The sequence below is a fragment of the Bos indicus x Bos taurus genome, chromosome 3 (assembly GCF_003369695.1).
Source record: "Bos indicus x Bos taurus breed Angus x Brahman F1 hybrid chromosome 3, Bos_hybrid_MaternalHap_v2.0, whole genome shotgun sequence".
Lineage (NCBI taxonomy): Eukaryota > Metazoa > Chordata > Mammalia > Artiodactyla > Bovidae > Bos > Bos indicus x Bos taurus.
Genome location: NC_040078.1, coordinates 46,044,338 through 46,071,735, shown reverse-complemented (window position 1 = coordinate 46,071,735; position 27,398 = coordinate 46,044,338). Strand labels below are relative to the sequence as shown.

At 35.5% G+C, this 27,398-nt stretch overlaps 1 protein-coding gene across 1 annotated transcript in view; it reads right to left on the bottom strand.

Moving 5' to 3' along the window:
- DPYD (dihydropyrimidine dehydrogenase) overlaps positions 1-27,398 on the bottom strand; it is a 923,891-nt gene that overhangs the window by 446,384 nt on the left and 450,109 nt on the right. The window contains exon 13 of the mRNA XM_027536430.1: positions 18,217-18,432. Coding sequence (XP_027392231.1) covers positions 18,217-18,432 — 216 coding nt within the window. The remainder of the gene's footprint in view (positions 1-18,216; positions 18,433-27,398) is intronic.

Below are 27,398 nucleotides of genomic sequence, written 5' to 3'. Positions count from 1 at the left end.
TATCTCACTAACAATAAATAAATTTTTCATATTACTCTCTAAGGAATAAAATGAAAACCTGAGTAAATCAAAAAATAGAATGGTTGGCATTTGAAACACTGACCTCTATATGATTTTTCTCCCTAAAGATATCTAGTTTTAAATAAGCAATTTCAATGTTTAGCCTTGTATTCCTTTGGTAAATTCACTTTTCTTCTATCATGCATAATTTCTTTAAAAAGACTTCATAACCTAAGGTTCCATATGGAATGAATATGATTTTTCTTTATCCTTGAAATAAAGAATATTTTTATATCTTTTTTATATCTGTGACTTAATATTTTAAGGTATCAGTTTAAAACAGCTTGAAAAACATCTTTTTTGTTAAAGGAGTAAAATTATCATTTGTCATGCACTTCAGTTCAATCGTCAGTCGTGTCCGACTCTCTGCAAACCCATGGACTGCAGCATCTCAGGCTTCCCTGTCCATCACCAACACCCGGAGCTTACTCAAACTCATATCCATCAAGTCCGTGATGGTATCCAACCACTTCATCCTCTGTTGTCCCCTTCTCCTCGTACTTTCAGTATTTCCCAGCATCAGGGTCTTTTCCAATGAGTCTGTTCTTTGCATCAGGTGGCCAAAGTATTGGAGTTTCAGCTGCAGCATCAGACCTTCCAGTGAATACTCAGGACTGATTTCCTTTAGGATGGACTGGTTGTATCTCCTTGCAGTCCAAGGGACTCTTAAGAGTCCTCTCCAACACCACAGTCCAAAAGCATCAATTCTTCGGCTCTCAGCTTTCTTCACAGTCCAACTCTCACATCCATACATGACTAATGGAAAACCCATAGCTTTGACTAGACTGACCTTTGTTGGTAAAGTAATATCTCTGGTTTTTAATATGCTGTCTAGGTTGGTCATAGCTTTTCTTCCAAAGAGCAAGGGTCTTTTAATTTCATGGCTGCGGTCACCATCTGCAGTGATTTTGGAGCCCCCCAAAATAAATAAAGTCTCTCACTGTTTCCATTGTTTCCCATTTGACCAGATGCCATGATCTTAATTTTCTGAATGTTGGGTTTTAAGCCAACTTTTTAACTCTCTTTTTTCACTTTCATCAAGAGACTCTTTAGTTCTTCTTCACTTTCTACCATAACGGGGTGTCATCTGCATATTTGAGGTTATTGATATTTCTCCCGGCAATCTTGATTCCAGCTTCTGCTTCATCCAGCCTGGCATTTCGTATGACATACTCTGCATATAAGTTAAATAAGCAGGGTGACAATATACGTACATACTCCTTTCCTGATTTGGAACAAGTCTGTTGTTCCATGTCCAATTCTAACTTGCTTCTTGACCTGCATACAGCTTTCTCAGGAGGCAGGTAAGGTGGTCTGGTATGCCCATCTGTTTCCGAATTTTCCACAGTTTGTTGTGATCCACACAGTCAAAGGCTTTGGCATAGACAATAACGTAGAAATAGATGTTTTTCTGGAACTCTCTTACTTTTTTAATGATCCAGCAGATGTTGGCAATTTGACCTCTGGTTCTTCTGCCTTTTCTAAATCCAGCTTGAACATCTGAAAGTTCACGGTTCATGTAATGTTGAAGCCTGGCTTGGAGAATTTTGAGCATTACTTTGCTAGCGTGTGAGATGAATATAATTGTGTGGTAGTCTGATCATTCTTTGGCATTGCTTTTGAGATTGGAATAAAAACTGACCTTTTCCAGTCATGTGGCCACTGCCGAGTTCTCCAAATTTGTTGGCATATTGAGTGCAGCACTTTCACAGCATCATGTTTTAGGATTTGAAATAGGTCAAATGGAATTACATCACCTCCACTAGCTTTGTTTATAGTGATACTTCCTAATGCATTTGTGATGCATGTAACTTCAAAGTTAATTTTAATTCAAAGATTTTTTCAGAGTATATAAGGTATATTTCTTTCTATTTAAACATATAGCATAAATACAACTTCAAATCCTCCATGGAAAACAGCGAGAATAAAAACATACACAGATGCATGAAAGTGAAAGTGAAGTCACTCAGTCGTGTCTGACTCTTTGCGACCCCATGGACTGTAGGCTACCATGCTCCTCCGTCCATTGGATTTTCCAGTCAAGGGTACTGGAGTGGGTTGCCATTTCCTTCTCCAGAGGATTAGGCAGATGCTTTACCATCTGAGCCATCAGAATCAGATGCATACATGTGGTTTGTTTGCTAATAAATCAGGAAAAGAAATGTTGACACTATAATTTAATCAAGGGCTTCTTATCTTTCAAAAATCTAGTTTTGAAACACTTAAATTTTATCTTTCTTTATTAACATAAAAGTATAAATACATGATTTATTGTGCATCTGTGATCTTTTGCTTCAAATGCAACCTAATGTTCTATTCAAAAATCTTATTTCAAAATCCTTTAAGAAGTTGGAATCTAGAGGCAAATGGCAGAAGCAATCATTTGCTTCAGGTCTCCTTTAAAGGCGAGATATATATATACCTCACTTCATTTATAAAGGGCCTATATTTTTCAAAGCATTAGTTTAATTTACTTACAAGGAGAATTTTCATGTTTATATTTAAACCATAGATAACTTTCTGAAATGAAGTTATATTTCCTCAGCTATAAAGAACAATAGCAACAAAATCCATTTTTAGATCTTTTATTTTTAAAGTACTAAAATTTTTTGTAACTCCTCCAGCACTACTCACATGCATTTAGAAATGAAATACATATAATTTAATATTAGACTATTCTGTTCTTACGTTTTACTAAATTTAAGCAAAATTCATTTGAATGGTAAAATTGCATAAATAGTAAAACTGAAATTCTCCCATTACAAATAATATTTTTCATTTCTTTAAAGCATTATTCAAACTTGTATCTGTAGCATGTCTACTATTTTATGGTTCTTGGTGATGCATAAATGAAATATTAAATAATTCACCCAAGATTCAATTCCAAATCTTCCATCAGTCATATTTGCTATTTTTTATGTTATCATAAAGAGGCAGTTTTTTCCTTAGATACGTGGGATTTTTTTTTGGCACATGATACCAAATAACATATGTTAAAAGGAGGAACTGTAAAAACACAATGTGTACATTAATATAATGTGATAGAGTGTATCAGAGCTGATAACTTCCAGGCAAGCAGCATATTTACATGTTGAAGCACATTTTAAGCCTTCCTTTACTCACATAATTTAGGTTTCAAATATATTTCTCAATTGCTCACTGTAGAATAGCTGCAGAACTGAAACAAAACTTTCATTTAAAAATGAAAGCCCTTTTGTTTCCACAAAATCCTTATTCTGTCATCCACTGGCAGTGAGTTTTCCAGTCGTGTTCTCTGCCAGTCCTTACCAGTTTGCCAATTACACAAGCTGCTTCCCAGACATCAGACACAAATTCCACAAGACTGCTGTGCAAGCGTACCCTAATTAACCATCAGCTTAATTAGACAATTTACTGTGTAATTAGCAGGCAATTAGTCAACACCTCTCAGATCTTATTGACTGCTGTGACAGCCTTTCCGTCTCTCCACATTCCAATACACAACAGCAACCATGTTTCTAGCACTCCTCAACCTACTATGACAGGGTTCTGGATGGAGAAGTGGGTCATATTATGTAACAAAGGAAAAAATCAATACGTAGTCTGTCCAATTATTGAATTGTTTATAAACTTGTCTTTTATTTAATACTGGAAGTTCAATATTAAAGATATTTAAGTACCCACTCCAAAAATGGTTTTAGAGCCAACTTCTTACATCTTATTTCATGTTTTAATGTAAAACTGTAAATCACATGTACTGTGAATTATGCTCCATGATTGACTATGCCTGTAATAATTTGAGTGAATTTTCTGCTCTGTGTGTAAGAGAACTACTCGATTAAATCCCATTAATGTTAATAACAGTCACAGACACAAACCCCACACATATTAACAGAACGTATTCTAGAGTTGGGAAGCATTTCCTAGTTCTCAGTTAATTATGAACGGGTTCAGAAATCAGGAAGTAATCATATCTTGGTGTTTTAACATTTACATTAACACTTACTAAGTTTTACATGAAAAAGCATTTTTAAAAATGTTTTTCTCTGAGCCCATGTGTATGTCACATAACATCCACTGCTCTTTGCAGGGCAATTTCTGACCCTTCTAAAAGACTTTCCCATTTCTGGGGATTTTATGATTAGAAACTAGTGGGATTCCAACAGCCATAAGAAACAACAATTCTTTACCTTTTTTCTTTTCAGAAACATTAAAGATGAAGTTTTGGGGATGATTTAAAAGTCACAAAATCCAGTGAGCTAACTTCATTCTCACCTATGGCTTTTCACTAATTGTTCTTCTTGCCTAGAACTTTTGGGCCCTTACATTCAAAAAAAAAAAAAAAAAAAAAGAAAGAAAGAAAGAGAAAACCATTGCTAATGGGAAAATGTAAATAATATAGAAAAAAATTTGACATAATAAGTACATTCGCTTAATTGGTAAAAGTAGAATGAGATGAGGTCTGAGAGACAGGCAGAACCTATATGATAAAGTGATCTGTACAAGAATTTTGGATCTTAGTTAAGAGCTATGAAAGCCATTAGACTGTTTTAAGCAAAAGAGTGGCGTGGTGTGACTTAGGTTGTAAGAAACCAGTTAGACTACAGTACGGAGGAGACCATTTAGCCGATGGTAGGCAGGCTGGCATGCAGGAAAGGCAGGAGCAGAAGCAGACAGGTTCTTGTAGGAAACTGGAATAGTATTTCTGTGAGAACTCATGGTGGCTCAGATGTGGGTAATACTACTGGAGATAACTCCTTCAAGGAGATGGGCAAAATTACAGTGATTTTCTATGCTTTAATAAATGGTTACATAACTATTATAATGTTTTAGTTTGGCTTGCAGATGGTAATAATATTTGCAACTCTTACTGACATGGTGTTTCACATGTTACAAATCATTTTTTATGTCTACTTTTTTTTTTAATTCAAACTGAGCTTCATTAGAAAACCATAAAAAAGGGAAAACAAAGGCTTTGCTGAAAACTGACTAACTGCAAGGTACTCTAGAATGCTCCCACTGACCCTTCCTTCCTCTCCTTCACTTGGGCCCAGACTTACACTGCTGTCTTACAGCTCTCCCAGTCTTCTCTGCCTTCATTCATATTTTCTCTCACAGGTATTTCACCTAATAACTTTCTAACACATTTAATCCCATCTCAGCAACTCTTTTGTGGAAGATCTGGACTAAAACAATTCTGATGGCATGTTAAACAGAAATAATCAATTAAGTGACAACCTCAGCATCTAGAAAAATTTCTAAATATGAAAGAAATTTTGTAAAATTTAAGAAATTTTTGTAATTTATTTTCACATAATTAATATCATAAAATGTCACACATTTTTCACATAATTTACATTTGGCATAGACTTTAGTAATGCAACTGTGTTGAAATACAAATTTTGCTTGAGATCTTAAGGGGAATTGAAATAAATTACAAAACTAAATTCCCGTTGAGTAAATTTCCAAATAGGTGACAAAATTCTGTTTAAGGAATCCTTATGCCCTTCACCTTCAACAGAATACAAAAGCATTCTGGAAATTATAAAATTATTTCTTTGGAGGACATTAATGGTGTGTTTTGAGTCTCATTGCCATACCAAACTCCAAGAGAGTAGTTAAAAAGAGACCCTCATAACACTTGATATGTGTTCCCTGCAATTTTATTTCCCTTTTGAAGGGTGAAAGCACAATGCATGGTGCCCGACTCTGATATGTCTGAAGGGTAAAGCCTGAGTTGCCTGTTACAGAAAGAGGAGCTAGAGGAGATGCAACTGTACCTTGACCAGTCTGTACTCATAGAATTTGTCAGGGCAAAGGCAATATGGACCAGTTTAGGAACCCTATAAAATAAGGCTTAAGCTCTATTCAATAGGGACACCTAGAGAGGCAAAGAAGTCTCAGCAGAGAAAAGTTAATGAACCCAATGGGCTCCCAGGAGTTGTGCAGGGAGTAAGCAATAACCAAAGACTCAAAGAACCATTGCTGTGCTGTGCTTAGTCACTCAGTCATGTCTGATTCTCTGTGATCCCATGGACTGGGACCTGCCAAGCTCCTCTGTCCATGGGGATTCTCCAGGCAAGAATACTGGAATGGGTTGCCGTGCCCTCCTCCAGGGGATCTTCCTAACCCAGGGATCGAACCCAGGTCTCCCACACTGCAGCAAATTCTTTACCGTCTGAGCCACCCGGGAAGCCCCAAAAGAACCATGGGGGAGAGTATTATTCCCTAATGACTGGAGGAATTTTTGTTGAACCCATGTGAGCCTAAAAAAGTATGAGTCCTAAAGAAGAATAATATAGATGTAAAAATTCTATTTATCCAAGAAAATAAAATTATTCATCATGAAGTGAAAGTGAAAAGTGAAAGTCAAAATCACTCAGCCGGGTCCAACTCTTTGTGACTCCATGGACTGTATAGTCCAGGCCAGAACGCTGGAGTGGGCAGCCTTTCCCTTCTCCAGGGGACCTTTCCAACCCTGGGATCAAACCCACGTCTCCCACATTGCAGGCGGATTCTTTACCAGCTGAGCTACAAGAGAAGCCCATCGTGAAGTAGTGACATTTAAAAATTTATTCTTCACAATAATGCTTAATACTATGTTAAATTCTAAAACATATTAGACTAGGGAAATAGTCAATAAGTAGGTACTTTCCAACCCCTTCAATTGGAGCTGGCTTCCAGAGGCTTACGTTTAAGAAAGGAAAAAAGGAACAAAAAAGAATCCATTCTATCTTATTTAATAAATCAATTTTATCAATTAAGTAAAATTTTATAAATGTTTAAAGAATGTAGAGAAGATAATTGGTCAACACAGTGACAGAGGACTTGCATCATCACTGGCCTTTAAATATTAGAATAGGAGAAGAAGTCTTTGTAAGGAGAAATGGTAAAATTAAAGTGTAGATAATGGAAACATAAATCCCTTGACTAGAATGGATTACTCAGAAAAGAGAGACTTTGTCTGTTTGGGAGGGGAAGTGGAAGTGATCACTGAAATGGTGAATGGAAGTTACATCATGATTAATAGTGACTTCCAAACTGAATTACACAATTCCTCTGCTTTAAAACCCCTTCAGGTCCCTGTTGTCTATACAATCACATTTAAATTCACAGCACAACCGGCCTTTCCCATAGTCACCACAGCTACTTATACCACCTTGCAAAACATGCTGAATCTCACTTAAGATTCAGCTGCTGAAACTTAAATATGCTTGGCACACTCAAGACCATGGATGTCCATGTGCTATTCCTTCTGCCTAAAATAAAGATACAGCTCAAATGTGAAGTCAGTTTTCTTTTTAAAAAAGTAAAATCCTTATTTTGAAGTCACATTTTTAGTCTAATAATCTCTGCTGTCTGGTGTCAACATTTAGTCCTGCATCTTTGGTGCATATTCTGAATGAGTTTAAATTTTCTAGAGCAAAACCATTTACACACACATATACTCAGAGAGGCATACTATATGAATGGCCAGTGCCTAACAAATGTATGCTGAGTGAGTAAGATAAAAAAAAAAAAAGTGTATATAAAGACAATTAACAGCAGCTCTCAGAATACATCTAGTCTAGTCCATATACCTAAAAGTGACACTCATGACACTTTTAGATAAATTTTAACTTTAATAGAGGGTGAATTTGGCAGAAACTAATGATAAATTGTTCCAAACATATGGGATATTGTGCGAAAACGTGCAAATGAATAAGCAGAGCAGGATAAAAAGGCCACTGGACTTAGCTGAAATGAAAGAAGCAGATGGGGAAGTTGGGTAAGTAAAGGTAAGTGATATATAAAGAGAAAGTGTTGCTGAATGTTTCTCTAAAAAAGCAGCTACTTCCTTAAGCATGTAGTGACACCTTATTTCAGAAATAGTGGTGACTATGAAGCAGTGAATACTGAATATAAAGCCCATTACAAGTCATCTAAGAAAAAGAAGCATAAATACAACTACAATTTAAAACTGAACAAATTCTTATAAAATAACAAAATAGCCAATGCAGGCATGTTTTTTAAAAAAAATTTGAAAGTGAGGTAACCACTGGGCTTTTATATTTAAAGTTTTGTTTTAAATGAATGATTCTTTACTGGAAAATTACATGGATGGAGGAGCCTGGCTGGCTACAGTCCATGGGTTTGCAAAGAGCTGGACATGACTGAACAACTAACATACTTAAATGAAGGATAAAGAGTATCCATATGTAGTGTGACTAGCCTCTTGTTAAAAATCAAGAAAGAAAATACAAATCCAAGGACGGTATTATGGAATTCAAGTTATCTTAACTTTAACCAAGACTGTATCATTCAAATATATCTAGAATATGGATATTTTTCAGCTAGTTAAATTTAAAATCTGCAATTGAGATTGAGACAGGAGGAACATGAAATCAGTTTCCCAACAGCAGGATTATACTTTGAGACAATTTCCATTAGCCATAATTATGAGAATTTTCCATTAACCTTGATGCCATTTGCTTAAAAAAAAAAAGGAACTGAATAAGAGGTATTTTTCCACTACGTTAGGTTCTGCTACTAGCTAACTCAGATCAAAATTGTACACGTCAATTTATATTATTAAAAAACTTATTTGAGTCTCACTTTAACCATTCTACCAAAATGATTAACTAATTAACAAGTGTAAAATCACAGTCTGAAATGGAAAAAAGGTGGAAAAAAGACGTAATTATATTGGAAAATTGATTGGTCTCCATAGTCAGATGGCCCAAATGGTGATATAGAAAGTAAAAACAAAAAATTGAGAACACCTTAAATAACTTTAATAATGCACCAGGTTAAAAATACTACTTAGGTTACAATTGAAAGATTTATGCTTAAAATTAGAAGTATGTGTTTAATCTGTTTAGAAACATCACAGTCTATATATTCTCTTGAATAAACTAAGCCTGGCATACATGACATGCTTGAAAATTATTCATTTAGAACTTTGGTCTAACTTGCAAGATTTAGCTTCATCATTGCAAGTGTAAACAATAATGGGCATGCAATATTCTTTTGTTGTTAGAGAAATCAAGGTTATATCAGAGGAGAGCTTGCTAAATTGTCTTGAAGTGAACACTTGGATGAAAATCTCTCATAGGACTACTATATGTGGACTGCAGCCTTTAAGAAAATGTATTCTTTATAATCCGAGGATGCATAAATTTTACAAATTGTAAATTCAGTCAAATTTATGAATATAATTCATCTAAATAACAAAGGGCTTCCCTCATAGCTCCATCCATCGGATTTTCCAGGCAAGGGTACTGGAGTGGGTGGCCATTTCCTTCTCCAATGGGGTCGCAAAGAGTCAGACAAGACTGTATGACTTCACTTCAATTCCCTCATACCTCAGTTGGTAAAGAAACTGCCTGCAATGCAGGAGACCCTGGTTCGATTCCTGGGTCAGGAAGATCTGCTGGAGAAGGAATAAGCTACCCACTCCAGTGTTTTTGGGCTTCGCTTGTGGCTCAGCTGGTAAAGAATCCGCCTGCAATGAGGGAGACCTGGGTTCGATCCTTGGGTTGACTAACCATGTGAAAATCAAACTGTTACTACACAGAAATCATTGATGGTTTTAGCATGCTAAAAGTTTCCCAGATGAAAAGTTTATATTGAATGTGCTTAAATAATTTTAAGTCCTTATTTAATGTATAGATATATATTAGGAAAGCAATACCATACAGTAAAAACAAATTACTTATGTACTAAATTTAAAGCCAGAACTACAGCAGTGAAAATAATGCAGTGAACTGTTGTTCATTTATTGTTTCACAGATTTTCATGATAAGGAAATTTAGAAATGCAATAATAAAAAAATACTGGTTTTGATATAATCTTTTACAAACACAGATCTTCATTGCTCATAAGACTTTCCAAAAGGAGTTATAAGAGTATATTGTGATTTTCTGTATTGTAATCCAAAGAGAATTAGCTAGGCACTAAAATATTATTGTGAAACTTATTTGTAAAATTCCCCTTAACAATGTTAAAGATTATTTTCAGTATTTATAGTCCTGACAGTGTTAGTCCTAATTTTTGTCTGGTTGATAGGTGCTAGCAATTTGTGCAAATGCCAGCAACTTCCTCTCAATTAAGATAATGTGGATTGAAACAAGATTCTGGAAATCCACATGGGAGAACAGACAACCGACATGGTAAAAAGTGTGCAAACCTTATTATGGGAAGGAAAACAGGACTATTTAGAAAGAAAAAAGAAAAGACTTGTGGATAGGACATGAGAGCTGTCTCCAAGTAACTGAAGAGCTGTCATGTGGAATTGTGGTTTAAATTAGAAGCCTATAATTATTCATTCATCTAACAAGTATGCATTGCGTCCTTCTTATCTGCCAGACATGGTTCTTGGCACTGGGCATACAGTAGCGAGCAAGAAAGATAACATCTCTCTTCTTATGAAGCTTACTTCAAATGGCTAAAACAGAAAGTAGACACATAAATAAATGATTAAGAACATGGTATTTTCATATGGTGACAAGCATAGTGAAGAAAGAACAACCAAGGAAATGTGGGACAGACAGAATGAGATTTGAGTGGTCAACAAAGAATTCCCTGAGGAAATTTTTCATGTGAAAACGGAAAGAGAAGCAAGAGCAGTTGTATAAAGACGTGAAGGCAGAGCAAACACAAGGAAAACAGCCCTCAGAAATGGAGGAGCTGACCATGTTAGAGGGCAGGAAGGAAGGACAGTATGGTTGGAGAAGGATGGTGCAGGAAGACTGGCTTTTCATGAAAATGGATTCCCAGAGGTTTTTAATCAATCTGTCTCTCCCCCACCAGGCCCACCTCTCAAGAACCAAAGTAGACATAAACTCCTCAGTGCCACTTTGCTTGAAGCACGGGGTGGGAGACGCTCAGTGCACCTGTTCAAATGAACTCCAAATGCTGGTGGAGACAAACTGCCTTCATTTTTAGACATGAATTTATCCAGAGAGGATATATAGAGAAAAGAGTCTGGATTTGTATCAAATAGATGGGGGTTCAAAACAAGGCATGGCAGATCTAAACCGCTGAGTGAGAGAAGCCACACCTATGCTCCTGGGTCCTGTTTGAGGACCCAAGAACATGAATGAAGCCGTCAGGGACCAGTCAGCCACCAAGAAGGGTGTCAGACAGAACAAGTAACGTATCACATGGAGCAAAAAGAAGCTTACCCAACTGAGCTTTGACCAGATTACCAAACTATAGGATCAAGAGCAGATTATTTGTTGTTTTAAGCCACTAAATTATGGGGCAGTTTGATATATAGCAATAAATAAGTGAGACAGAAATGCTTGCTAGTCTAAAACATGTGGCAATGGATTTCAGATTGAAGGCAGGCAGAAACCTCTCTTGAAAACTCAAGAATAGTCTGCTAGTAAAGTCTGGAAGAATGCTAGTGGAAGCTGGGAATGCAGTGTGAAAACTGTTATTGGCGACTGGGAAAAGAGTGGACTGTATTATGTAGTGACAGAACAATTGGCAAGAATGTCACTGGTGATAATTCAAAAGACAGAAAACGTACATAATGCATTTGTGGATCTGACTAAAGATATCTCTAGACAGAATGCTTTAAGTGTTTGTTGAGTGTTTCTTCCCAAGTATAATAAGGTACAGTAATAGAGAAAAAGAGCCAAAAAGGATATATTTGATTGCTAGAGTAAAGCAGATGAGCAAATGAGACTAGCACTTGCTGGGTTGGAAAATAAAGCTATTATTTATACTTTATCTCTCCTGGAAGAAGATCTTCAAACTAAGAAATGACTGCAGGGTAAAGACTGCATCAAGAGCTTTTCTATATGATACTTCGTTAGAACCTTACAAAGATTTTGCAGGAGTCCTAGTGGATTCTTCCAAGTAGACAATATCGATTCTAAGCATCTCTAGGACGCTGTCATAGCAGCAACACATATTCAAAATGGAGAGAAGTCTGTCTCAAATAATTATGGATGTGGCTCTGGGGCATGATTTGAAAGGTTTTTAAGAGAGTTTTTGGTGACATCACTATGATCTAGGATTAAAATGGATAATTCAAAATAAAGGAAAGAATAAGAATTCCTAACTTTCTATGGGCAGAAATATTCTGAAAAGGCTACTCAACTGCCAACATGGGCCATGATTGGTCCTTTCTAAACAAAAGAAAACAAAACAAAACTCAGAAGACAGAATCAACAGTCCAGAAGGTAGGGCCAATAATGGATAGGACAATGGATTAGGGAACCACTACTTGGGAGTAGAATGGGCTTCACCGGTGGTGCTAGTGGTAAAGAATCTGCCTGCAATGCAGGAGACCTGGATTCGATCCCTGGGTCAGGAAGATCCCCTGGAGAAGGCAATGGCAACCCATTCCAGTATTCTTACCTGGAGAATCCCATGGACATGGGATCCTGGCAGGCTACAGTCCATAGTGTTGCAAAGAGTTGGACACAACTGAAGCGACTTAGCATGCATGCATTCAAGAAATAGGTAAATACCATCTGCTCAATGGTGGGAAAAACAGCAAAATCAAATCACAAAGCTGCATACATGCAGCATGGAAGGATTATTGCAACTGTCTTTATAAATACACTACCTACAGCATGTGTATTGCATCTTGTAACTTGTTTTGTCCCAGAGTGTACAGTGGAAGTGACAGTGTGTGACTGGGGTCTCGGTCTCAATGGACCTTGAAGCTTCCACTCTTGCCTTCTTAGAACACCAAGAGGAAAGAGACATTATGAAGAGATGGATGGGGGCCAGCCATCTCAGCAATTACAGCAACTTCAACTAGACACATGAGTGGAGGCATCATGCCAGTCCCCAGGCACCCCTCCAATTGACTGCAAAGGCATGAATGAGCCCAGCAGACACCATGTGATGCAGAAGAACTTCCCATATGAGCTCAGCCAAACTGTGTGTGTATGTGTGTGTGCTCAGTCATGTCTGACCCTTTGCAACTCCAGGGACTGTGGCTCACCAGGCTCCTCTGTCCATCAAATTTCCCAGGCAAGAATACGGGTATGGGTTGCCATTTCCTACTCCAGGGAATATTCTCAATCCAGGGATCAAATCTGTGTCTCCTGCATCCCTTGCACTGGCAGGCAGATTCTTTACCACTGGGCCACCTGGGAAGCTCCTTCAACCAAACTACCAGTGTAGTAGTTTAATTGAGTGAAAAAGCAATTGTTCCAAGGCCTTGGCACGTTATTTAACTTTCTCAGACTATTATAGTTGATCCTTGAACAGTGCAAATTTGAACTACACAGTCCACTTCTTTGCAGATTTTTTTTTTCAGTAATTAAGTACTATATGGGCCCATGGTTGGTCCAATCTGCAGATGTGGAATCACAAATACAGAGAGTTGAACTATAAAGTTATAAGCAGATTTTCAACTTTGTAGGGGGTCAGTGCTCCTATTACCCATGGCGTTCAAATTTACTATCTTATAGAGATATTATGAAGATTCAATGAATAACTTATGAACAATATTTGGCAATGTCCATGTCCATACATTCTAAGTACTCAATAAATGGTAGTTAGTAATATGTATAAAAATAATAATCATAACAATGACCTCCAATTTCAAACAATAAGTTCAAGACAGTGATACAGAAGCAACCTTGAACAGAGACTAGAATTGCCCAGGTCAAATTTCTTTTCCCTAGATGGCACTACATTTCCATACTTATTAGCCTTTCTCTAGGGTATTTATTTACTTGGAAGAAGAAAAAAAAAAAAACACCATATTTTAAAATCAACAATTCATTTATGTTAATAAGTTAGATTAATTTATGTCATGATGTCTCCGAGGGCAGAACTATAAAACATGGATGCAACTTGTGAGAAGGCTGATTTGGGGACAATGAATGAAATATATTTCTAAACTAGATCTTTCTATGCCTATAGCTGGCTGCATTGCCTTAAAGATCTAGCATGTTCTATCACTAAAAGTATTCAAGAACAGGCTACATTTTTTTTTCATCAGGGCTCTTCACACATGAACTTAGATAATTCAGCCAGGTAATTTTTATTCCCCTTGCTGATACTGTGTGATACTTACACTGTTTTCTAAAAAATTCTCTGTATTTTTAAAGGCTTAGTCAACAACCTAAAACTTAATATGCAGTCTATGCACTTAGAAATTCCACTGACATTTTCATTTTTAGACATATAAACATAAACTATAAAAGCAACCTAGGATATGAAAATTTTAAATTGGCCTTTTCTCCCTTGATTGAGATCAATACTCAGAACAATCAATTTTTTTGTGTTAACTATCTGTTTATGTGGTTAGAAAAAAAATAAGCTCAATATTCTCTTGCCAAGAAATCTATGTATTCATTTACTAATTCATTTATCCAAAGAATATTTATGAAACATTTATCAAACTCTTCCTATACACTCAGCATTGTGCTGTGTGGTATAAGACTATTTTATGGCAACAGTTACAATCAATACTTTGATGCCAAAGAAATAATGAAGAACCTTAAATATTTCTCAGATTTTAGTTTTCAGTATTTTATGTTGAGAGAAACTCATTATTTGTATATCTATTTACCTAATTATTTGATACTTAAAAAATAAAATATATGCATTCGAGATATTAAAAAATCAATCACAAGTGTACTGTAATATATATATATATAGGTATGTGTGTGTGTGTGTGTATATGTGTGTGTGTGTATGTATATATATATATATATATATATAGCTTATAAATGAACAGAACTTCTGCTTAGGTTTGAATTTGATTTATTATAGTGGTAAACCCTTCTGAGTTTATCTGTGTAGTAAAGATATATACACCCTGCAGTTAGATATTATATATTTGAAGTATATAATATATTGCTACCTAAGAGAAATAAATAAAATAAAATTAACAAAACCAAAACACGTTTTCTATTTTCTATCAGTATAATGCAAACACAGGTAAGGAGGTTATTTTATATGAAATATTAACAACATCTAATATTGCCAGTTAAAGCATTACATCAGTTTGTCGTGAGAGTTTGGCTTTAATTAAACTTGACCAATTGATTTCTTTCCTACCTTTTTAAACTTGAACTCAGTATATATTTATATTAAAATATTATAATTATATTTTAAATATCATTTTATAGTGATATTTCCAATATTGTCTTTATAAACAGGACTTCAAGAAAAGCAATCTAGGTATTTTAGGAAACTCTAAGCAACTCTGATTTGGGAAGGAAGAATATAGTTAATAAAAGCCAACTTTTATGCTATTTAACACAAAAGCAAACACAGGTCTTTGTTATATTTAACATTAAAAGACTGATCATTTGCCTCTCTAAAGAAAGCACATACAGCCTCTATACAGACTGCACAGTAAAGAATAATAATATTTCTGTTTACTGAGATATCAATTGGCATTTCACTGTAAGTCAATGGTCTATCATTGCTATAGCATATTAGACCTCAATCTGGTATCTACAAATGTCAAGAGTATATATATAAATATATAGGATGAAAATCAAAGCATGTTCCAAATGCTCCAAAAATTAAAAAAAAAAAGGGAAACAAAGTTCACCTAAACACGCTTGCTATAGAAATCAGTGTAATATTCAGCTGTCAATCTAGAAAAACAAAGAGGGACCCACACTGTCAGTAGGACAGGATAATAAAATTTCCAGCAGATGTTCAGACAGGGCTCTAATTTTTACTGAACTCCCTTGGTAAGCATTTAATTTCTTTATCATATGCAAGCTTGGCAAATTGTACTTCATCAAAACTGCATTGTGAAATATTAATATTTCATATGATAACAAAACTCCATAGAATAACCTTTTTCATATTAAAAGCATCCAAATTTCAAATGTCAGGACTCTGAATTTTAATACATTTTAAGTAGATTCTTGAAATTGCATACTAATTATAACAAGGATAATCTAAATTGGTATGCTATAATGTCACACAAATGTGTAGTACATATAATACTTGAATAGATGTCTTTAGTAAGAGGCTGTGAAAAACATGAGTTGTATACTACATTTCACCAATAAGAAAGCACAAAAATCATAGGACAATAATATATTTGAAACATATTTAATCGTTAAATAGAGACAATATGAGAAAACAAAACAAAAAGTAGATCTTCATGATACAAACTGACTATGTTGCAAAATCATGTATGGGAAGTAATCATTTTTAAAATAGACTTACAGAAGCCCAAGGAGGCATCCTTATTTATGTCACTACAATCTGCATGAGTGCATTTAACATAGTTTTTGCACAAATATTTTGTTGTAGCCATCATCAAAGTAAGTAAAACAAAGCTTCCTAAAACCCCATTATGTTTTATGTGCCAAATTTAATTTGCATCTGTCCCTAACTCTCCTTTTGAAACATCATCACAGACTTCTGAATTGATAGATTAAATTCAAATTGGAGGTCTAGAAGGAAGTTAGCTCCCACATTCATTTCTGCTGGTGATCTTAATGAAGGTAACTGCTTTTAGGTTACTGAAAGAGACAGCTTCACAAATCAAATGCATGTCACCAACAGAGTAAAGACAAATGTCTCTGATTAATCAGAATTCAATTTTTGTAAGCAAAGAAACCAGCAAATTCGAAGCAAACATCCTTTTTCCTACCATTCTTCACTTATTCCTGATTAGCTACCCATTTTTGTTTACATACAAAATTTTTTCAATAGCATAACTAGTCATTAAATGGTATCAGAGATTCAGTTTTTCTCAATGGATTAAACATCGGATTAGAGCTTCTGAGTAATTCTTAAAGGAAGAATTGAAATACAAACAAATATAATGTCAATATTCTATAAAGATATAAACAACTGATTAAGGATATTCTGAAGCTAAATTCAGTATGTTGTTTATTTTTACACTTTATTTAACCAAAGAATTTCTGAGAATTCAGCCAATTTATTTTAAAAAATTCCTTTAGCTATTTAATATAAAAATATTTAGGTAATTTTTTTTCATGCAGTAGGTTTCTAACTTTTGAGGATTTCTAGATAATCGTGATCACATTTATACATAGCATCTTGTGAAGCTGTCAGAATGAGACAGCCAAGATGTTTTAGCCATAATAATGCCAGCTATTGATCCTAGTAAGAGGAGAAAGAAGAGAATGTGCTTAATGGGGCATTTTTGTTCTCTATTATTTTCTTTGCCTAAGGATAAGGCTGATTTAAATAATAATAGTCTTTTCTCAGTCACTAGATTCACACATTCTTATACATTAATTATTACTAACTACCAGTAAGTATTAAATATACCAATAGGTGTATCATCTAAAATTTTATCAATAAAAGGTCAAAAAATGCTAAATTTTGCTGATCTTTTCTAATTGAAAGTCATATGAGGATGCAACCCTCTATTGCATAAATTATCCTACTTTTAAAATGTTCACTTATATACTTTCTGTATTTTAAAGACTCAATCTTAACTTTAATATGTAGTTAATTTTCTACTAAGTATGTCCACTTGTAATGTGAGAACACAGTCATAATGTCAAATTAAACTCAGGTCAATGCATTTGGGGAAACATTTCTGTATTTAAAAATTCAAGAAAACTCTTATTCCAGGCACCAATTAAGTTATACTGAGTGATTCATTTTTACATGAATTGGTTTCCAGAATTATGTGCAAGTCAAATTCATTGTCTAACTTTGAGTTGAGGCACATGTTCTCATTCACACACATTCAGAAATCACAAAACAAGTAATAATACCAAAATAAGAGTTAGTCTGTGATTATTAAATGAAATAGACATTCTGTAGTATTTAAAATTTTGTTACTTCCTAGACAAAACACAGTGATTCCCTGTGGTTCAGGATAAAGAGTCTGCCTGCAATGCAGGAGACTGGGGTTTGATCCCTGGGTCAGGAAGATCCCTTAGAGAAAGGAATGGCTACCTACTCCAGCATCTTGCCTGGAGAATTCCATGGGACAGAGGAGCCTTGCGGGCTACAGTCCATGCATCCTAAAGAGTCAGACATGACTGAGTGACTAACACACATACAGACAAATGAGAAATAGAAATCTATCCCATTCCCCATCCTGAGACAGAAGAAATGTAATGAAATTAGCTCATTTGTAATAATTGGTCTTACCCAATAGTTTAATAACTGTTATATCTTGGTGAACCTTTGCATTATAATATTTATGCCCTAATTAAAATAAGTGATAGATATTTAAACACAACTTCAAAAATAATTTCTTACCTTATCAAGAGAGAAAGTTTTGGTCAGAGCAAAGGCCCATCCAGCTTCAAAAGCTCTTCGAATCATTGACGAACTGGTAGTTGGAGTTGCACTGGCAAGACCAAAAGGATTTGTAAACTTCAATCCAGCCATTTCCACACTAATGTCCACCAGATCAATGGGAGTATAAAACAGGGGGAGTTCGGGCTTAGCAGAAACTGAAGCTCCATATTGTGACTGCAAAAAAAGACAAATAGCCAATAATTATTCTTGAATCACATCTGATTTCTCCATATAATCTTTTACAAAAATCACTTCAGCACAGCATTAATATTAATATAGATCACACTGGTCTGTTTGGAATGATTAAGACTGGCCAATAAAGTCAGTTAGCAGAGAATAAAATTCATATATCATCTTTTTCTTATTTCAAAAGCAGTACAGAGAATATTAACAGAAATAATATCAATTAAATAAACAAAAAACTATACTTAAAACATACTGAGATTCAAACACAAAAAACCCTGAACCCAGTAACCTAGCCTTTTTGTACTTAATTTGTAGAAGTATCTTTAGTGCTCAGAAATATGTTTAAAAAAAAAAAAAAAACAGCAAGTCAGGAGACCTAAATTCAATTTCCAGTAAATTCATTCTATTTATGAGAATTTAGGAAAGCCACCTAACACATCCTTGTTTTTTCTCCTTTACCGTTTTCAGTACAGCAGCATAAATTCTGGCTGCCTAATTTCCCACCTCCTAGAGATACTGGAAAATGCAGGAAATCATAAGCCATAGGGAGACATCTAATTTGGAAAGTGGATAATGTACTCATGTGTACGGGGAGACTTTCTTCAGCAAAAACAGGTACCAAACAGTTAATGTTGAAATCATCCATTGGCTCTCAAACTGTAAAATTATATTTGTTAAATGGGTACAGTATAAAGCTACCTTGAATTATTGGAAAAAATCAATCAAAAAATCCTTTACAAAGTGCATGGCCCACTGCCACATAGTAGGTGCTTGCCAAATGCTGTCTCTCTGATTGCAGAGATTATTAAAGCTTTCATCGGGTTCTTTATAAAATGTCTGTTTCTCTCCTTCTCTCCCTCCCTTCCTCTCTTTCTCTCTGTTTATCTTTGAAAGACAAATAATACTGGCAAATATAAAGAAGATGAATTTTCTTAGCCAAAGCAGTTACTGAATGGACCAGTCTAGTTAATTCTAAAGTAAGAACTCTTTTCTCTTGTGAATAATCACTCAAAAGTTGTTTGAGCAGAACTTTAATTTTACAGGAGTGTGTCTTATGTAGATAAAGATTGCCATAACTTGCATAAAAATTATTTCTGGACCTCCACCATTTATAATGCAAAGTAAAGTTCACTTAATATGTAAAAAGGCATCAAACTTGTCAACTGAAAGACTAATGTGTCTCTGGTGCCTGCAAAGTGGTGCCTGATGGCATCTACGCTTTGGCTGTGGCACGCATGTTCTGCCAAGAATGTTCTGGGTTTCAAGGCACATTTCTGAATATTGTGCAGTTCTATATTGTGTGGATAATTCTTCTATTTCTCACATGGATTGCAATATTATTAAAAGGATTATTAACAAAAACAAAAGTTATAATATATAGTATAACAAAATGCGGGATAATCTGAGATGTATTAATTTGAGGCACATGTGTCTGTGTGAGTGTGTGCAGGAATAGGTGAGGAAATAAACAGCTTCCATGAGATTTTCTCAGCTCTGTGCCTGCGTGCTTAGTCGCTTCAGTTGTATCCAACTCTTTGCAACTCTATGGACTGTAGCCCACCAGGCTCCTCTGTCCATGGCATTCTCCAGGCAAGAACACTGGAGTGCTTTGCCATTTCCTCCTCCAAGGACTCTTTCCAACCCAGGAATTGAACCCGCATCTCCTGCATTGCAGGCAGATTCTTTACCCACTGAGCCACCTGAGAAGCCCTTCCTTAGCTCTAAATAATAATTCAAACTGAATCAAGGAAGTTTGGATCAGATGAAGGAAGAATTTCCTGACACCACAGTTTGGTTAACACCAGAGAAATTTTACAAAAAAATTTCCTTCCAAGTCTGAGGAACCTAGAAACTTTGGGAAACCTTTCATCTGATGATAATGATAGAAATGCTTATAGTTCCATGTTCGCTGAAGTGATACAGTCTCTCATCTTTTTGTGGCTTTATACTGAAGTAACTAACCTCTTGAATCTCACAGGTGAATTTTAGTTTTTCAAAAATTATAGTTATACAGCTTTGGACAATAGACCAAGGAAATAGACATATATGTGTAATTCAACTTGCATTTCTTAATTTATGTAGTTTTAAATACACAAAGCATTGCTTTGAAACAATTACAAATGTTGCTACCTCAATATTTAGAAAGGAAATAATGTGGGCAAACTTTGCAAGATTTTTCTTGTTTCAAAACAAAAATGAAAAGCAAACAGCAAAACACATAACAAAAAAAGCAATACACACAAAACTTTTTCAAATGAGAGGTATAACTTTTCATAAAATGTATATTTTATTTTATCAACAAAAATACTACTAATGTATAGGCAGATAAGATACAACCTTTAGTTGTAATTTGTTATGGTTAGTTTGGTCACTAAGTTGTGTCCAACTCTTTGCAACCCCATGAACTACAGCACACCAGCCTTCTCTGTCCATCATAATCTCCCTGAGTTAGCTCAAACTCATGTCCATTGAGTCAGTGATGCCATCCAACCATCTCATCCTCTGTCATCCCCTTCTCTTCCCGCCTTCAATTTTTTGCAACATCAGGGTCTTTTCCAAGTGTCAGCTCTTCACATCAGGTGGCCAATGTATTGGAGCTTCAGCTTCAATATCAGTCTATTCAATGAATATTCACATATGATTTCTTTAGGATTGACTGATTTGATCTCCTTACTGTCCAAGGGACTCTCTCCAATACCACAGGACTCCTCCAATACCACAGTTTGAAAGCATCAATTCTTCAATTCTCAGCCTTCTCTATGATCCAACTCTCACATACATATATGACTACTGGAAAAACCAGAGCTTTGACCACACAGACCTTTGCTGGCAAAGTGATATCTCTGCTTTTTAATACACTTTCCAGGTTTGTAATAGCTATTCTTCCAAGGAGCAAGCATCTTTTCATTTTGTGGCTGCAGTCACTATCCACATTGATTTTGGATGCCATAAAAATGAAATCTGACACTGTTTCCTCATTATCCTCATCTATTTGCCATGAAGTGATAGAAACTGGATGCCACATAATAGGCAGTCCTTTTTCATGTTGTACATACAGGGCAATATTTTTGTTTTGTTTTTGTGACTTTTTACCATAGTGTGGTGTTATAGCAACCCAGTCTGTTTGACCTCATAATATATTCAAGCCTTCATTTTCTGAAATTTGATAGCTTCTTCCCCTTTGCACTATTGCTCAAGGAACTTAAGCATCTTAAATTTCAGCCCTCATCACAAGGTTAATTCCTCCCAAATCCAAATTGCAACCTCCAGATTCAGATTTCCAAGAGACTTCAAGACATTTGGAAGTGGATACTTTGTTGTTAATTCAAACTCAACTCCTTCAAAATGTACCTCATCATATTCCCTTCTAAAGAATATTATTCCAATATTCAATATAATATAATTTCATATAATACTATTTTTCTAGTCATCCAGTGAAGTGAAGTGAAGTCACTTAGTTGTGTCCGGCTCTTTGCGACCCCATGGACTGTAGCCTACCAGATTCCTCAGTCCATGGAATTTTCGAAGCAAGAGTACTGGAGTGGGTTGCCATTTCCTTCTCCAGGGGATCTTCCCAACCCAGGGATCAAACCCAGGTATCCTTCAGTACAAGCAGATGCTTTACTGTCTGAGCCACCTAACAAATATAAGAAAAAACCTAGATGTTGAATGATGAGAATTAGTTCCCCAGTCACACTACTGTACAAAGGATGTTATACTGGCATCAGGCACAACAAAAAGAAAAAGAAAGTATTGACATAGAAGAGAGTCTATCCTGTAATAAGTAAAAAATAGTGGTGAATAAAACAGATAAAGTCTCTTAAGATTACATATAGAAAAACATAAAGAAACCTACCAACCAATCAAGTGAACACAAAATTAAAATCACAGATCATTCACCACATTATCCTTTGCCTCATGCATTATCTGATGTATTCCCGTTAGCCTGAAATATAATCTAACACATTCTTCACCCATCAAGCTCTTAGTGATTCTTTGAAACTCAACTTATGTGAGCATATGCTTCCTGGGGCATTTCCTTAATAGATTCCATACACTTGTCTAATGTAGCTGATTCTTTTCTTAGATATTTTATCATTTAAAATATGGCTCCACCTCAGTAGTCATCATACTGGGCTGTGCAGGTTGATTTTTCTCTGCAAACAGAACATATGCTCCTTGAAGGCAGTGACTGTAGCATATTCAAATTAATATCTTCATTAGAATCAAAAATATTTGCAAAATATACATTTATATTACATCATATTTTATATAAAATACTTATTCCTAAAGGCAACTCTGCCCTTTGTAGAGAAAAAGATAAATAAAATCACTTTTCCTCAAGGTAATCCTCATTATTTATTTGCTCATTATTATTTTTAACATATGTTTTTCAACATTCTCACTGTCCTTTGTTAGATAGCTCATTTACCTTTTGTGCTCTGAAATGGAGGAACCAGCTAACGTACTTAAAAGGGTTAAATACAGAAACCTGAATTTTAAATTTCCCTCCTCCTTTCCCTTCTCTAATGAAGGAATCATCTTATAATCTGGACATCACCACAATCTCTCTAGCTGTTCAAAATGCACTTTAAACAGATTAAGGACCACGGTCATAATGGATGAATTCATTCATTCATGAGTTCAGTTAAGCATTTGTGCAATGTTTATTATATGCCAGGTACTAGTATAGTCACTGGGGATTTAGCACAGAGTAAGTCCAATGAGGTGCCCACTATCATAGAGTCTGTTTTCTATAGAGAAGCTTAGAGGGTTGATGGGAGTCAGACACCTAGAAACTAAAGGAAAACTACAGAATCAAAGAAAGGTGAAGTAATAAAGAACTGAGATCAGGATGGAGGGCAAGAGTAAACCCAGAGACAAAGGAGAGACTAAATATTCAGCAGATTTTTTGACAGTAAAGATAAAAGTAACACTTCTTTTATAAAACCCATTGTCAGACATGAGAAACTGAGAATGAGAGATGTCTAAAGATGACTTTTTTCAGTTTGCTTTTTCCACTTCAGAGTTTTTTAGAGGAGACTGAGAAAAGATTTTAGTTACTTACAATTCAATCTAAAAAATAATAATAATAATAATAACTCTCCAGAAAGCAGGAATAGAAGGAACATACCTCAACATAATAAAGCCATCTACAATAAACCCACAGCAAACATTATCCTCAATGGTGAAAAATTGAAAGCATTTCCTCCAAAGTCAGGAACAAGACAAGCGTGCCCAGTCTCACCACTACTATTCAACATAGTTTTGGAAGTTTTAGCCACAGCAATCAGAGAAGAAAAAGAAATAAAAGGAATCCAGATAGTAAAAGAAGTAAAACTCTCAGTGTTTCCAGATGACAGATCCTCTATATAGAAAACCCTAAAGACACCACCAGAAAATTACTAGTCGATGAATATAGTAAAGTTGTGGGATATAAAATTAATACACAGAAATCCCTCACATTCCTATACAGTAACAATGAGAAAACAGAAAGAGAAATTAATGAAACAATCCCATTCACCATTGTGACAAACAGAATAAAATACTTAGGAATAAATTTACCTAAAGAAACAAACGACCTATATATAGAAAACTATAAAACACTGATGAAACAAATCAAAGATGACACAAATAGATGAAGAAATATGCCATGTTCATGGATCAGAAGAATCAATATAGTAAAAACGAGTATACTACCCAAAGCAATCTATAGATTCAATGCAATCCCTATCAAGCTACCAACAGTATTTTTCACAGAACTAGAACAAATAATTTCACAATTTGTATGGAAATATAAAAAGCCTCGAATAGCCAATACAATCTTGAGAAAGAAGAATGGAACTGGAGGAATCAACCTGCCCAATTTCAGGCTATACTAGAAAGCTACAGTTATCAAGACAGTATGGCACTGGCACAAAGACAGAAATATAGATCAATGGAATAAAATAGAAAGCCCAGAGATGAATCCACACACCTAGGGACACCTTATCTTTGACAAAGGAGGAAAAAATATACAATGGAAGAAAGACAATCTCTTTAACAAGTGGTCCTGGGAAAACTGGTCAATCACCTGTAAAAGAATGAAACTAGAACACTTGCTAACACCATAGACAAAAATAGCCTCAAAATGGATTAAAGATCTAAATATAAGACCAGAAACTATAAAACTCCTAAATAGGAAGAACACTCACTTACATAAATCATAGCAAGATCCTCTATAACCCACTTCCCAGAGTAATAGAAATAAAAGCAAAAATAAACAAATGGGACCTAATTAAACTTAAAAGCTTCTGCACAACAAAGGAAATTATAAGCAAGTTGAAAAGACAGCCTTCAGAATGGGAGAAAATAATAGCAAATGAAACAACTGACAAAGAATTAAATCTCCAAAACATACAGGCAGTTCATGCAGCTCAATACCAGAAAAATAAACGATCCAATTAAAAAATGGGCCAAAGAACTCAACAGACATTTCTCCAAAGAAGACATACAGATGGCTAACAAACACATGAAAAAATGTTCAGTATCACTCATTATCAGAGAAATGCAAATCAAACCACAGTGAGGTACCATCTCACGCTGGTCAGAATGGCTGCCATCAAAAAGTCTACAAACAATAAATGCTGGAGAGGGTGTGGAGAAAAGGGAACCCTCTTACACTGTTGGTGAGAATGCAAACTAGTACAGTCACTAGGGAGAACAGTGTGGAGATTCCTTAAAAAACTGGAAATAGAACTGCCATACAAACCAGCAATCCCACTGCTGGGCATATACACCAAGGAAACCAGAATTGAAAGAGACACATGTACTCCAATGTTCACTGCAGCACTGTTTACAATAGCTAGGACATGGAAGCAACCGAGATGTCCATCAACAGCAAATGGATAAGAAAGCCGTGGTACATATACACAATGGAATATTACTCAGCTATTAAAAAGAACACATTTGAATAAGTTCTAATGAGGTGGATAAAAGTGGAGCCTATTATACAGAGTGTAGCAAATCAGAAAGGAAAACACCAATACAGTATATTAACACATATATATGGAATTTAGAAAAATGGTAACGACAACCCTATGTTCATGACAGCAAAAGAGACACAGATATAAAGAACAGACTTTTGGACTCTGTGGGAGAAGGTGAGGGTGGGATGATTTGATAGAATAGCACTGAAACATGCATATTACCATATGTGAAATAGATGGCCAGTCCAAATTCAATCCATGAAACAGGGCACTCAAAGCCGGGGCACTGGGATGATCCAGATGGATGGGATGGGGAGGAAGGTGGGAGAGGGGTTTGGAATGGAGGGACAAATGTACACCCATGGCTGATTCATGTCAATGTATGGCAAAAACCACCACAATATTGTAATGTAATTAGCCTCCAATTAAAATAAATTAATAAAGAAAAAAATAACTCCATGACAATCATAGACCATGAGAGGTCCCAAATTTATATACTTAAAGGTTGTACTTAAATTTCATTTCATTTCATTTCCATCTACAAAATCCTCCAAGGAGCTTCAATGCTTGTAGAATACAGAATACAGCATAATCTCTATATTATTAGATAATCTCAGTTGTGATCTGGGTTTTTCCCTTTGCTTACTTGTTCTAATCATGTTTCAGCCTTTCTAATCTCATCTACTACCATTCCCTCACATCTGATACTTCAGTTTATTGAACCACTTATAATTTCTCATAAAAACCAATATCATTAATGCATCTATGCATTATGATTTTTTATTTTTCCTACAATGTTTTTTCCTGCCTGGTTTTCCTGCTCTGAAAATTCCAACTAGTTTTCTAAGAGTCAGTCTTATCTCCACCAGGACATTTCCGCAGCTATCCACAAGCATAGTTGTTACCAAATCATACTTTGTTTCTTGGTTGCTTACATGTATTGTGTCCCATCTAATTTACATTCAGCACCTAGCATAAGACTTAGCAGAAAAATGCTTACAATATTTGTTGAATGCATCATACTAGTGACCTTCATACTAGTACTTACCTTCTTTTTTACATCAGTTTCCATAAGATGATAATGATCAGTTTACATGAAATAATCATTAGCTATATTTCAGATATTTTTTAAATGTCCAATATTCTATTATTCTAATGTAGAGTATATGTATCGATGTGAGAGTTGGATCATAGAATTGATGCACTCAAGAACTGATGCTTTCAAATTGTGATGATGGAGAAGACTCTTGACAGTCCCTTGGACTGCAAGGAGATTAAGTAAGTCAATACCAAAGGAAATCAACTCTGAATATTCACCAGAAGGACTGATGCTGAAGCTGAAGCCTCAATACTTTGGCCACCTCATGCAAAGAACTGACTCATTAGAAAAGACCCTGATGCTGGGGAAGATTGAAGGCAGGAGGAGAGGAGATGACAGAAGACAAGATGGTTGGATGCATTACTGACTCAAACTCATGAGTTTGTTCAAACTCATGTTCATCACTTGGTGATGCCATCCATCGGTCGAAGGGGGCAGCAGATGGATGGCATCACCAAGAGTGATGGACATGAGTTTGAGCAAACTCCAGCAGACACTGAAACTCAGCGAAGCCTGGTATGCTGCAGTCTATGAGGTCACAAAGAGTTGGATATAGCTTAGCAACTGAACAATAAGAGCAACATTCAACTCTTACCTCTGGAAGACTATAGAATTTAGCAAAGGCTCTCAAAAGAGCTACCTAGTAGAAACGAAAAATAACTTTCTGGGCAATGTAAATACAGGTATTCTTTAATTCAATCACAATAACTGACATAAAATTGACCTCACAATTTTGCTAGGATCCAGTTTAAAATAAGGCTTCACTGGTAGCTCAGCTGGTTAAGAATCGAACTTTATGGAGGAGACCCTGGTTTGATTCTTGGGTTGGGAAATTCCCCTGGAGAAGGGATAGGCCACTGACTCCAGTATCCTTGGGATTCCCTGGT